Raw genomic sequence first — 13134 nt, 5'->3', positions numbered from 1 at the left:
TAATCAATAAAGATTCAGGACCACCAAGATATGATTGGTCAATGTTTTTTTTATAAAACAAACTGTAATAAATCCTATGACATGTCTTCCTAGTTGCAAATTGTTCCTGATCCTAGTCATTAGCTGATCTGTTCATTCCAGAGCACGTGTCTGTTTTGAATGTGGGCTTGTGCTAAGTCGTCATTAAAGCACTTGTTCACATGAATAGGGCATCTAACTTGACAATTCACCTTGTTGAGCCATCTTTGATCCCTCACAGGATCGTGTATCCGCAATAGGATGTGAGCCAACTGGGGTAACATTTGAGCTTTGATTGTTCCATCTGTTGCAATCTGATTCCATGGGCTCCGTGAAAAAAAAATCTCCTAGATAGGATTTCCTGAAAGACACCGAAGCTTCTTTAACCGGAATGGGAGCATTGCAGTGGCATTTTGTCAAAGTGTCGTCACATTTTTGCCGTGATACAATATGCTACATGTTGCAAGTTAATGAAAAAACTTGCCACAACTCATAAAAATTGAATTAGTTTTTTTTTTTTAGCTCGTGAAGCAGCACTTTTATTCAAAATACCGTACATGCAACATTTGCTGAGGAAGATATTTCTGACTGCTGCTTTTCATTCAGTTATACAGCCCATATATTTTTGCACTCCCATTGTCGCATCATCTCTGAAGTGAATCAGCATCTTGACTGTTATTGCAAGAAAAAATATGTCACCATATGCAGTTTGTGTTATACGTGAATTTCCATTTGTGAATGTAAATTAGATTACATTTCTGGGAATGAGAAATTGAATGGAGAACGTGATGTTATGGCAGAGTAGGCATGCAATAAATGATGGCTAATATTTGCTGTCAAAGAATGAGAGAGGGCGGTTGGACGATTTCCAAACCGACCTCCTCTGAGATTTGATTGAAGCCATTTAGCCGCAGATGGCAGTGAAGGTGAGGTTGTGAACTTTGACCCTCTGGGCCCTCTGAGATTATGCATGTCATACAGTAAGACATAAGAGCTGGCTTGGGGAGTTAACCGGATGTAACTCTGAGTCATTGTCGAGTGTTGTTTGCGCGTATCCATCCAGCAGCATCATCTTAATTTTAGTACAATTCCTGTGGAATTTCTTTCTTGCATTGTGACTCAGTTTGCATGAACACAATGTTCCCAGTTTGTTTCTATTTCTTGTCAATATGTTATTGTATGTTCCTTGTTCCATCTTTGAAAAACCATTGGCACAGACCTTAAGTATGTGCTCAAAGTATTCTGTGATCAGCTATTATTATAAATGCAGTGTATGGCCAAAATGATCAAAACACAGAAATTTGCTCCTCAATTTCAGTCGCTGATTTGCAAAACTGACGGGCAAAGAAAAAAATGGAGTCTTGGTTTATTCACAGTCAGATCCCAATGAAATTCAGAAACATGGAAGTGCAAATAGAGATGATATATTTGAATGAAAACTAATTTCAAACCTTTTAGGAGAACACCGCCCAACTAACTTACTCAACTGACCTTTTCACCGTTGTACTATTTTTTGCTTATCTTGATTTAGTTTGTTTTCGTGACCTTATTTTGGGCTGGGAATAGCACTCTTTTCAAATGTATACTGGCTGTTATTTTATAATGCAATCTATAAAACTGAAAGAGATGTGAGATTGTGCAATGGGTGACTGAACAGGCTGTAATTCATGCAAGGGTGAGCTGGTGTGGTTGTGCTGATGTAAAAGACGATATTGTTTTTCCTATATCTTACAGTCCATCTTCTCCACATATTTGTTCATTGGCTCAAAATTGTTATTCGACTTTCCAGAGCAGTTGAGGTCAAACGCATAAGCATACATCTTCATTTCATGAAGCATCCATGAGCAAATAACTGCAGCACATGGTAGCACAGACAAGGTAAAAGATGGGTTAGTGTGACTCTGGATCTATGCCTATATGTTTTCATTAGTTGTATGTCAGGGAGGCTCGTGTAAATGTCTTCAAACTAAACGGTATCAAACGTGTCGTCTTTATTTATTCATGAAGCCGAAGGTTTATTGATTGCAGTCATTTGTGTTGATTGTAAATCCACTTAAGACATGCCTCTTATTTGAATAATAATATTCCTGTCATAAATGTAACATTCCTATGACAGTCTTATTTTCATTTTTGTAGACAAGTCTTCCCGAATGGATTGCCAAGTGAATTTTCCCTTGTCACCATCTTTCGTGTGAGAAGAACTACAAAAAAAGACCGATGGTATCTTTGGCAGATATTCGACCAGGCTGGAGAAACTCAGGTAGTCAACCAACATGTCAAAACCAGCATTACATAACACATAGTACATAGTGGAACCTCCAAACTCAAACACAATTTTTGATTGACCGAATTTTAGTTTGGATTTCATTTTGTTTTTAACTTTTTTTTCAAAGAAATAATGGAACTGATATGTTAAAGAGTCAGTCTTGCTGTCATTGAATTATACAACTGATATTTGAGGCGTTGGAATTTAGAGGTTCCACTATACAAGAAAAAGGAATAGGTGGGTTGGAATTTTTGTTGTTGTTTCAGAACTCCCCTTTATTCCTGCAGGTGTCCGTTGTGATTGATGGCGGCAAGAAGGCGGTGGAGTTCTCCTCGCAGGGCCTGCTGAAAAACGTGCTCCGCTACACATTTAAAAGCCGTGACCTACACAGCCTTTTTGATCGACAGTGGCACAAGTTGAGCTTTTCTGTACAGAGCAACATCGTCTCTGTTTACATGGACTGCAAGCTAATTGAAAGGAGGCTGACTTCCGAAAGGGATGACATCGACCTGAGTGGGCGTACACTCATCGCCACCCGAATACAAGATGGACGGCCTGTAGATGTGCGTTTTCCATCTTGAAGTTTCCACTGTTTTCTAGGTTTTGGTGCATACGTAAAGGGAACAAACGTTTTCTCTCAACATATTTTCAAAATGTAGCACACAGTGATGAAATTAAACAGTAGGTCACTTGTGTCTTTTAGTCAGTGAGTGTGCCAGACTAGAATGTAGCTTGAGTTCCATTAGCAGTTGACCTTTAGGTTCACTTTTTATGTAAATACATGAGTCAGCACATTACAAAAATTGAAGTGTTCAAATTTGGCTCAGAGTAAGATGTAGTTTAAGGTGAAGCTAAAACCTTAAGTGATCTGAATTTACCGGGTTTCTTTGGACACAGTGTTAAAGTTGAAATGAATTTTGCAATGCAATTAAATGAGTGCTCTTTTCCCCAGGTTGAACTCAAACAAATTATCATGTACTGTGATCCCTATATAGTCGATATGGAAACATGCTGCGAGATACTTGAGCCAAAGGTAAGTCATCCCACAGTAAACGTATCCAAAATAGCCATAGTTTTTCTTTTTCCCTTCTGCTTATATGTGTAGACTACATAGAAATATTTTCTCTTCAGGGTCTAGAAATTTATACCATAAAAATCATTCACATAATGTGGAGCACATACCAAAACAACACCTTTTTAGCCAGTCAAAATCCTGAAGAAAGCCATTTCTGCACAAGACATGAGGTTGCCAATACAAACCCGAGGAACTATATTCATCTGAAATAAACACCTGATATGATACTCCTCATATCACACTTGATTTGGTTTATTTATTACACACTGCATATAGTCATCACAATGTATAATTTGTCATAGAATATTTTAAACATTCACAGTACAAAGTCAACAAAAACTTGTGTTCATGAAAAGAGATGAAAAGAATAACACTGGCTCAGAAAACCTGGTTTAAGGTTTCCTAAATGGCAGTTTTAGGTGTCTCGGACAATCCATGTGGTATCCATATGAGACTAAAGGCCACAACACACAAAAAAAGCCTTAAATCAATAACTACTAATGTTGCAATAATTTCCAATGGTTTGTGGCTTTTGACCTTAATTATTCCATCTCTCTGGGTACTTGTGCTATGTTCTCACGCATGGTCTTAGTAATTAATGTACTGTGTGTCAATTGTGTTTTCTTGCACCACATGAATGCAACACTGCTCCTTAGAATCAGGTTATCCAATCTATGTTTTTTTTTATGTAGCAAAACAAAGTAAAGTGTCTAAATGGGTGTATTCTTTATATTGACCCAGTGTGACGCCAAGAAGACATTTAACGGCACTTCCCCAGCCCCAGTTCCAGCGCAGCTTCCACAGATGCTTTCTCAGCTTCCCACACAGCCAAATGACAGATGTCACTGTCCAGTTGTAAAGGTACAATCCATTTAAGGCAACAAGGAAGGATAATTGAACACATGTAATGTCTATTGTAACCCTGTCAACAATGATTTTGACCATCCTTTACAAACACCTAATGTCCAGTTAAAGAACATATAGCCCGAAACCCATTTCCCCTCAAGTAGACGGATAATAGTGATAAAATAATAATACTCACAGATCCAACGCTCCTTGATCGTTTCAGAAAGGTAAACCATGCTATGAATACTAAATAACACTAAAATATTATTTGAGCTGCAAATTGAAAAAATTGAAACGCAAATTGAAACCTGGAAGCATTGAGTCTTCTCTGAGATGAGCAGATGGCCAATTCCACACTAAGCCACCGTTTTCGGATTCCTTAAAAAAGATTTTAAAAAATCAGGCATCTAATCCAATCATTGTTTGGTCTTAAAAATGTTAATGCACACCCTTGCAAAGACCAACATTTCAAGTCATACCAAATTTCAGTTAATACACACCCACAATAGCTTGAATCATTTGTTTCAGCAAAAATCTATTTCAAAATGTTTAAATAAATCCACCTTCAAAAAATATACACAAAGTGTAGTTAATATTTTAACATTATGTGTTTTGTTGTGTGTGTTTTGTCTTTTTATTGCATAGGGGGATACTGGACTTCCAGGTCAAGTTGGACTTCCTGGACCAAAAGGCGACATGGGAGAAAAAGTATGTTTAAATGTGTTAACACCACCAGCAACATTCTTGCGGTTTGTATATGTGACATTTTTTTCCCCTGTCGAATCACTTTTTTTTTTCATGAAAAACATGTATTTGATGTTAATCAACATGTGTGGAGGAATGTTTTTTCGTTTGAAACTTTTATTATTTTTTTGCCACAATGCAATTTCACTTAGCATCAATTATAACTGGATTTTGGTCATTCGCAATACCTCACAATTAGTTGGGGTCAACTGTACTATGCATAAATGTGTTAAATGAACAACTAACACCATGTTTTTCTGCATGCAGTCTATATGAGAAACATGAAATTTTAGTACAAAAATAAATTTGTATGACCATTTTATTTAAACAGAAAATGTAACACCTAAGAGATGAAGGAATGATGATTTTGATTGTCATGTTGATAGGTCTTATGTACTTGTTCCACGAATGCTGTAATTGGCATTAGTGCTGAAGAGAACAATGCCGTTTCCATGACAACTAAATAACAAAATGACTTGCACTAAAAATACTGCCTTTCTACCGCGACAAAAATCCCTTCAAGAAAATCATTCTTCTGCTTATTACTATTGTTCTTCTTGGAACAAAATAATCGCCACACATAATGGGCAAATAACCTAAACCTAAAAACCCTTTCATAGAGTTGGAAAATGAGTCACAGCAAAGAACTTTAAGTGTGTCTGATTAGAGTGGATGGCTTTTAGTGAGGAAGGAGAGCTTTCTTTTTGGATCACAATGCTTACCTTGTAAAACCAGCGTATGACCATTAACTCCTTAAAATCTTTAGTTTTAGAGAATTCAGTAGGTTTCTAATGGATTGTAAAGTCTTAAAAAGTATTCACTATTCTCTTCATCAAGCTGGTCATAATCAAATGTATGAACACTCTATTTAAGATCAGTATTTGGGAAAAATAGGGGTATGTACAGATATGTAGAAAAAAGTTGTAGCCCGAGTATTGCCCTTCCATTTTTTGTTAGTATATGCTCAGTGTGCAATAATTCAAAATGCACTCCTTTCAAAATGCAGCACAGCAGCTACTTTAATAAAAAATAAAAAAATAAACTCCCTTTTGGTCTATATCTTTATCTTCAAGGGTAATTATAGCTAAGTAGGTGTGATTTTATACCTAAGATGGACTTCGACATGCTTCTTACAAACACAAGCACTTTATTATTTTATTTTTTTTCCATTATCTCACCGAAGTATGTTTTGATACTCTTGAGGTGCTGGCCTCTATTGTTAACACCTGAAATGTAATTTCAAGTTTTCAGCCAATCAATACTTGGCACCATTTGTTTACTCGCTGAACGCCAAAATTCATAACAAATCCTATTACTATCTTGAACACGAAATCAATGACGGTAAGGAAAACCATTATTGAGGCCTGCGCATACACACTCCAGTCTGATGGTGGAAAAGAGGCTTTGTAGGCTGATAACATACTGTGCACTGCACTCCACTTTCAAACACATGCATTCGCTCAGCACCACATAACCCTCCCGTAGCCGTCCAGGCTTTATCTAAATATGTCAAACGTTGGTATTTGCAACAATACCGTATGAATAAAGAAGTCTATTTTTGCCTCCCAGTAAAATAGACCTGGTGGGGTATTTGAGACTCTATGTGTTTAGTTTGGATGTCAAGTCAAATATTTTGATATTACTCTTAATCACAAAATGTCTCAGTGTTTCACATGCCCCTAGTTGACAATATTCTTTGATCTTAACCCAAAGGAGGGCAAAGAAAAAAAACAAAAAACTGAATCCTTGAGAAAGGACCGCAAATGGGGGTCCCCCCCCAGGATAACAAGGTTGCAATGGATGCAGAGTGGGCAACATTTAACATGTAATACTATAAAATATTAGTTGAAATAATGTGAACGTCTTTGTTCTTGCTTTCCTCATGTGGGTTTTTGTTGTTGGTGTAGTCATCACACTTTGACACATTTTTTTCTTTTTCAAAGCATCCAATTTTTAGTGCACCCCTATTTAAGATTATTCCACATTGATCATAAATTTCCCCAGAAGGATCGAGTGTATTTTAATCTTTGCTGCGTGTACATTCATAATACATGAGAAGAGGCTAATAACGTTGTTAAGCAAACATTAATGAGGTGAACTTGTGAGGCTTTCAATTACTGTTACAGAATCCCTTTCTATGTTGGGATGTAAAAAAAATGGCCAGAGTGTACATATTAGCAATTTAGCACGACTTTGTAAAGATTAATCAAAGACATCTGGGCAATCCAGAGCATTTAAAAGATGCATAATGAGAAGCACGGCCGAGTAATTGTGACCTAGACAGTGGAGTTCTTGGGAAAGTGTACGGGGGATTACTTTGGTTGTGTTACTCTAACAGTGGGTACTATCCTGCATTACAGTGAGAGTTTGATGGAGGATTCTACTACACTGCAAAAGGATTAAACCGCAATGATTAATCCAAAATCCCCCAGGAAATTAAACAGATAAGTAGTGGGTTATAAGAATGGAGCTTACTTGAATGGAAATCCATTTTGCATGGCCCCGCACATAAACCCTGGTATTACTAGATTTACAGCTCCTGTATATGCATACAAAAGACAGGGGAAAAAAAAGCATAATAGTGAAATTAAAACTTCTTCCTCAACAATTACCTTTGTGTACAGCTGTATCTGCAAAAATGAAGCAAGCTTGCCTCGCCGTTCTGTGACAGTACTCTAATAGATGATATGCCTGGCCATGTAGTTCACAAATAAAACTGCATTGTTTGTTCAAGTGTGGATCATCAATATTGCACATTTTCGGTAGAAAATAATTAAATAAATGATCAAACAAACACTAAAAATGACTTCAGAATGCCAAACCATTTTTTAACTGTCCTATTTGTTTCTTTTACAGGGAGACCCAGGAGAGGCCTGCAGTCCAGAAAGCCAGGGTCAGAAGGTCGGTACTACAAACTTTAACCTTCAACATAGAGTAGTCCAGGAAGGGCTGTATGCATGCTAAAAGGTAGTTGAAATCCATTGTTGCATCGCAGAATGCAGTAGTTTTTACCTACGCCACAACTTAGACCTGGTTTCTCATTGTGGATTAAAAAAAGATGTGTTAAAGTCTCATCTACTTTCTGTCACCAAATTCTCAGGTGCACCGGGTGCGTGCAATAAAAATATGCACTCAGTTCCAAACATAGTAAACTAGACTTGCTCTGGCTTTTTTTTTTTTTTATTCAGTCATTGTATATCTTATGAGCATAGTGTAATATTAAGGGGAAAAAATGTCTATTTATAGTGATAGTTTTAATTCCTGAGACATGAATTGAGTGGTGTTGCAATTTTCCAGGCTTCATTGCTTGCCACATTTTAAAGGTTTGCTGCAGCTACTTTTATCAGAACCAAAAATGTAATTTTGTCCTTGGATGAAAGGGCTAGACTTTTTCTAAGACCACAATTTGACCATGAAGTTATAAAAAAACACCATAGGTTAATACCACTGCCACAGCTTTCATGACATTTAACTCACAACTCAGAAATGAAAACTGAAAAACAGAACAAAATAGTTGTAAAAATAGCTTGTAGTTGTGTACCAGTAAGGCTGAAGTGATGATACTCAGTTTCAAGCAATTTGCTGGGTAAAATTTATTTGTAGACTGTAGCTATGTTTTCTACCACTGCACAGATTTTTTTGTGTTTGGGACACAGTTTTGCGCTGATCTTTTAATTAATAAATCACAATACAATGAATATAATTCCAGGAATATGTCCTTGTTGGAATTTGTTTTTGATTGGTTTTATTATCTTCTAGCTATTTCCTAGCAAAGCTGTTTTACACTTTTATATTGGTTCACTCCAATCACGATTATCAGGGAGTTGTATAATATAATGAAATGGAAAAGCAAGGAATGAAATGCAAACTTTTCAAGGACCTTTCAACATTCACTCTTGACCCTCTAGGGAGAAGATGGATCAGAAGGACAGAAGGGGGTCAACGGGGAGAAGGTAAGTGCCACTATCTTCAGCCGACATATATTCCATGCATAGCATATCAGCCAGATCCAGCATCATCAGAGAATCAATTCTTATAGGCTTTTCATTTTCTGTGCCTGTACCTTGGGGCATGAGAAGCAAAGCATAATTTACTGTGTGTCTGTTTTCTTGTGGCTGACGTATTTGAAGTAGATCTGAGTGTGCTCTAGCCCTTGGTGTCCTTCTGCAGTCAAACTAATTGATATGTGTGCAGCCATGGGCTTGGCATACTAATGGACTAAACTAATTTCTCAAATTACTGTATGCCTCTTCTATGTCACTTTAGGTTAAACTTTATTGCATGCTCACAAATTGAACTGCGGGGATTCAGTTAATGCGTCTACTGTAAGACTACAGTATGTTCAGCAGCAAAGGGGTGCTTGAGACACACATTGGTTTATAAATTAGTACTTTTAGAACTTTACAGAAGTTCTTTTAGGAAAGATCAGGTGAGAGGAACTCACATTTTAGTGCCCATTAGCATGTTTAATGATAAACTGTTAGTTTACCCACTGAGGTGCGATATAGATTGGGGCTGTGCAGATGGTCACTTTATTGTGGCTTGGCTGGCACTCACACACAGTCATCAAAATATGTCCCTATTGAGAAGAGAAACATTTGTCACAGAAAATTTCTTCGGTGTGGCTATTGAAGTGATTCTCCAAGTTGGATTAAAAAAAGATGTGTTAAAGGTTAAAGGCCATCCCTACCTTGAGAAGCTACCATGGAAACAAGAATTTGACTTTATTTTTTATGAATAGCACACATCATGTTTCAGCAATTGCCAAATGACTCTCTAAGCTCTAACTAGTTTTGTGATATATTTATGATGCATTGCAGCTAGCCAGCAAGTTTAAGTCCGAGCAAATCATGATTGTGCAGTAATCTATGCAAAATGCAGGTTGAGGGCCAAAAAACAAACAACAAAAGCTTAATTGGCAGGTTACAATCGTGACTTTAAACACTAACATCACTCCAATGTGGAATCCAATCCACCAACCAGCCGCCCCACATTTCTCACTTTGTTCAAGAGTCTGTAGCTACTGGCAACGCAACGTGCATTTGCACATGAATGCCATTATCAAGTTTATTGAGGAGACCACCTAATTGGATATAAACTCCATGCCAATCAAAAGCAGCACATTCAGTGGCAGTCATTATCCTGCAAAATAAAAGCGAAAGTCCGTGAGAACAGGTGACCTTTTTAAATCACGCTGTGACTTCATTCCACACCTATGGGAATTGTTACTGAAAAAAAAGTATATGAAAGTATTCAGGATATGAGCTGGATAGGCAACACCAATAAGAGCTGGCTTCTGCAGGGACTTCTTTAAATTTGCAAAAACATTCTTTCCTTCCTCATTACACCTGATTTCTCCAAACATTGTTATCGTCAGTAAATGCAATGCATTTATAAAAGATTTCTTTTGCAGTGTGTCTTTTATGTACTGAGCAATTGTGTCAGCTGATTCGTTTGGGATGCTTTTAATTTCGATTAACATTGAATCAGCAGAGGGAACAATTTTACTGCCCCATGGTTCCTGCCATCAGTGGACACGCCACAGTAGTTGAAATGCATCTGCGTCAACAGAACGGGGGGCTGTCACAGAATTTACAATGGCTTCTGTCTTTGTTCGGGCGCATGAGAATTTTTGAGCTGATAGGGAGTCTGTGAAAATCTTCCTTAAAAAGCCAGATGTGCAGTCCATTGACCTGTAGCTTTCATGGTGCTTAACTGTAAATGAAAGCATAGCTACCTTTTGCTGCAGTGACGGCTACACTCTCGGACTACGTCACAAAGAAATCCGTGACTTTGGATGATGAGCTCTCGCCCCTCGCTGCTTTTGTGTGCTTCACTGAATTCATATGTGCCTGCAGGTCGTTGGCATCTTTATTTGCCACAGACACGTAAGTGCCTGCCTTACATGTCAAGAACACAGCTTCATAAAGATCAGAACCCTGGCAAAAGCACGGGAATTTTCTTTTCAAATCCTCCGTGAACGTGCATTTTCGTTTCAGCATTGCTTGTAAACACTCGGTGTAGAATGGCTAACCCACACTACTTCCTTCACACACGCACAAGGGTCATTTTCACAGACACGCATCCTATGGGAGAGAGAAAGAGGGAATGTGCAGCGTGTAATCCAGCAACCACTTCAATCTGTATTTAGAGTATATGATGTTTGACGGAAGACGGAAGTGTAAACGATCCTTTGACCGTGATATTCTGATAGAATAGCACTTTATATTTAGATCCCTGCGGTAAATGATTGTCATTCATGGGGAGTAATAGGCACGCTAATAAGAAGTAGTTCCCAGCATTCACTGTGATTGGTTTCACAGCAGGAGAGCAGGCGTGATGGCGTATCGCTGAGCAAATGGAAAGGCACAAAAGGCATTTCCTGCTGCAGTATCTCTGGTATTTGATTGTCGGCGCTCAAGTTATCTATATAGCTCAGATATATTTTGCTATTTTTGCTTTTGCTATTCTTCTATTGGGATACTTAAAACAACTCCTACTTTAATTTAGCCTGTTTCCCAACAGGGAAAGCTCCATTTGTTGCTGATTATAATGTATACAATTGGAGGGACTTGCAATTATCCCCCTGCTATCCAGACGGGGCACCGACCCCGAGCTGGTCCAGTTAGTACAGCGTATAAGTAAACATAATTAGACTGTATTTGTGCACCCCTGCGTGTGTGGCTTTAGCTGTCCTGGGCTGGGGACTTGCCAGATTGTCTTGCAGCCCCACCGCTACAGGAGTAACGAGACACAGTGGTGTGTGTAATTAGCAAGCGCGTGTACACACAGCTCCCCATAGTGTTCTGACCTTGTGCTGCAGCACAGTCACAAAAAACAGCACCCCCTCGCTACCTCCTCCTTGCCTTCATCCAACCATGTACAGACAGCAAAAGCACACAGCTTGCAACAAAAGATAACAATGCAGCAAGCTCAGCCTCTTGAGTCCTTGTGCACCCGAAATGCCGAAATGCTTCGGTGGTCTCACAACACCGTGAAAAAAAAAGCATGTAAAAAAGGTTGCGCAAAAGACGGCAAGTGTAACAAAGAGAAGAATAAATGTTTTGCTTTCTTTCCAAGGTTGATTCATTGCTTTTGTTTTCTCAATCAAGCTTGACATCTTGAGCCTTATGCATTGTCATAGCCAGGCGCAGGTGCGCTCGACGTAATGTTTGGAACATCTTCATTTTTATGCTGGGGCAAGTCGAGTTTGGTGTGTTTGAGAATTTAGCAGACTGCACTGTGGCTCACTGGGTGTTCCGGTGGCAGTTATTACTAGACACTCCTGGTGCAAATGACAATTTGATGACAGAAAGTAGAAGAGACTTTAGAGCGAGTGAAACCAGGTCTTAATTCTGGTGCAGTTGGTGTCACATAATTTTGGTGGATTTGATTCAGGCACAGGCAGGCAGATTTTGCAGGCTACTGATGTATGGTGGAAGTCATTGTATTTCAGCGTGCTTTGAACCCACTGATGGATGGGTGGTTGTGATAGATGCATGGATGGATAAATGTTTTGTCGCTGCTTTTCCATATGAGACAATGATTAAATTTGCAAGACAATGACAATTTAATTAATGCCGCTGTGCCTACAAAGTAAATGTCACCCATCACATATAAGACAGTATTTTGCATTATCCCAAAGTCGCAGCGTTGAATGAATTCACAAAGCACAATGCATTTGATTTGAATGAATGTACGAGCCTTCTATCACAAAGGCACACATGGTAAATTAAAAACACGTATTTGCTGTTTTTAGTCAATTACAAGGGAAAGGAAAATGATTGTCACCAACATAAGACTAGCTTGAAGAGAAACAAGCGTAGTGCATCCAGAAATTTTAATCACTACATTCAGTTCAATGGCCTGATTCTGATTTCTATAGTTGATTGTTTGTTTTCATTTGTTTGTTTCTGTGCCTGTCCATCAAAATGCCCTTATTTGAAACTGATTTTTGGGGTAAAAAAAGTACGGACCATCGCAATGATGAAGTTCTCAAGTGAGTCTAACGTCTGATGATTTAAAGTTAATATAATAATTAAGATTTTCAAAATCATATTTTAAAAAGAAATATTGAACATAACTCTTATGACATGCAGGTTTTTATTTCGTGCATATGCAAAAATCTTTAGGGTCAATGATTTTAATTTCTTTTCAACCCACAGATCTACGTTTGAGAATCAGT

The 13134-nt window shown here is 38.1% G+C and overlaps 1 protein-coding gene across 4 annotated transcripts in view; it reads left to right on the top strand.

Moving 5' to 3' along the window:
• LOC147050143 (uncharacterized) overlaps nucleotides 1-13134 on the top strand; it is a 73620-nt gene that overhangs the window by 4986 nt on the left and 55500 nt on the right. For all 4 annotated transcript variants that reach the window (XM_085922502.1, XM_085922500.1, XM_085922501.1 and 1 more), the window contains exons 5-11: nucleotides 2155-2278; nucleotides 2572-2847; nucleotides 3237-3317; nucleotides 4101-4220; nucleotides 4851-4913; nucleotides 7806-7850; nucleotides 8858-8902. In XM_085922502.1, coding sequence (XP_085778628.1) covers nucleotides 2155-2278; nucleotides 2572-2847; nucleotides 3237-3317; nucleotides 4101-4220; nucleotides 4851-4913; nucleotides 7806-7850; nucleotides 8858-8902 — 754 coding nt within the window. The remainder of the gene's footprint in view (nucleotides 1-2154; nucleotides 2279-2571; nucleotides 2848-3236; nucleotides 3318-4100; nucleotides 4221-4850; nucleotides 4914-7805; nucleotides 7851-8857; nucleotides 8903-13134) is intronic.

The sequence above is a fragment of the Syngnathus leptorhynchus genome, chromosome 10 (assembly GCF_054491065.1).
Source record: "Syngnathus leptorhynchus isolate UIUO chromosome 10, UIUO_Slep, whole genome shotgun sequence".
Lineage (NCBI taxonomy): Eukaryota > Metazoa > Chordata > Actinopteri > Syngnathiformes > Syngnathidae > Syngnathus > Syngnathus leptorhynchus.
This window is presented reverse-complemented; position numbering and strand designations above follow the sequence as displayed.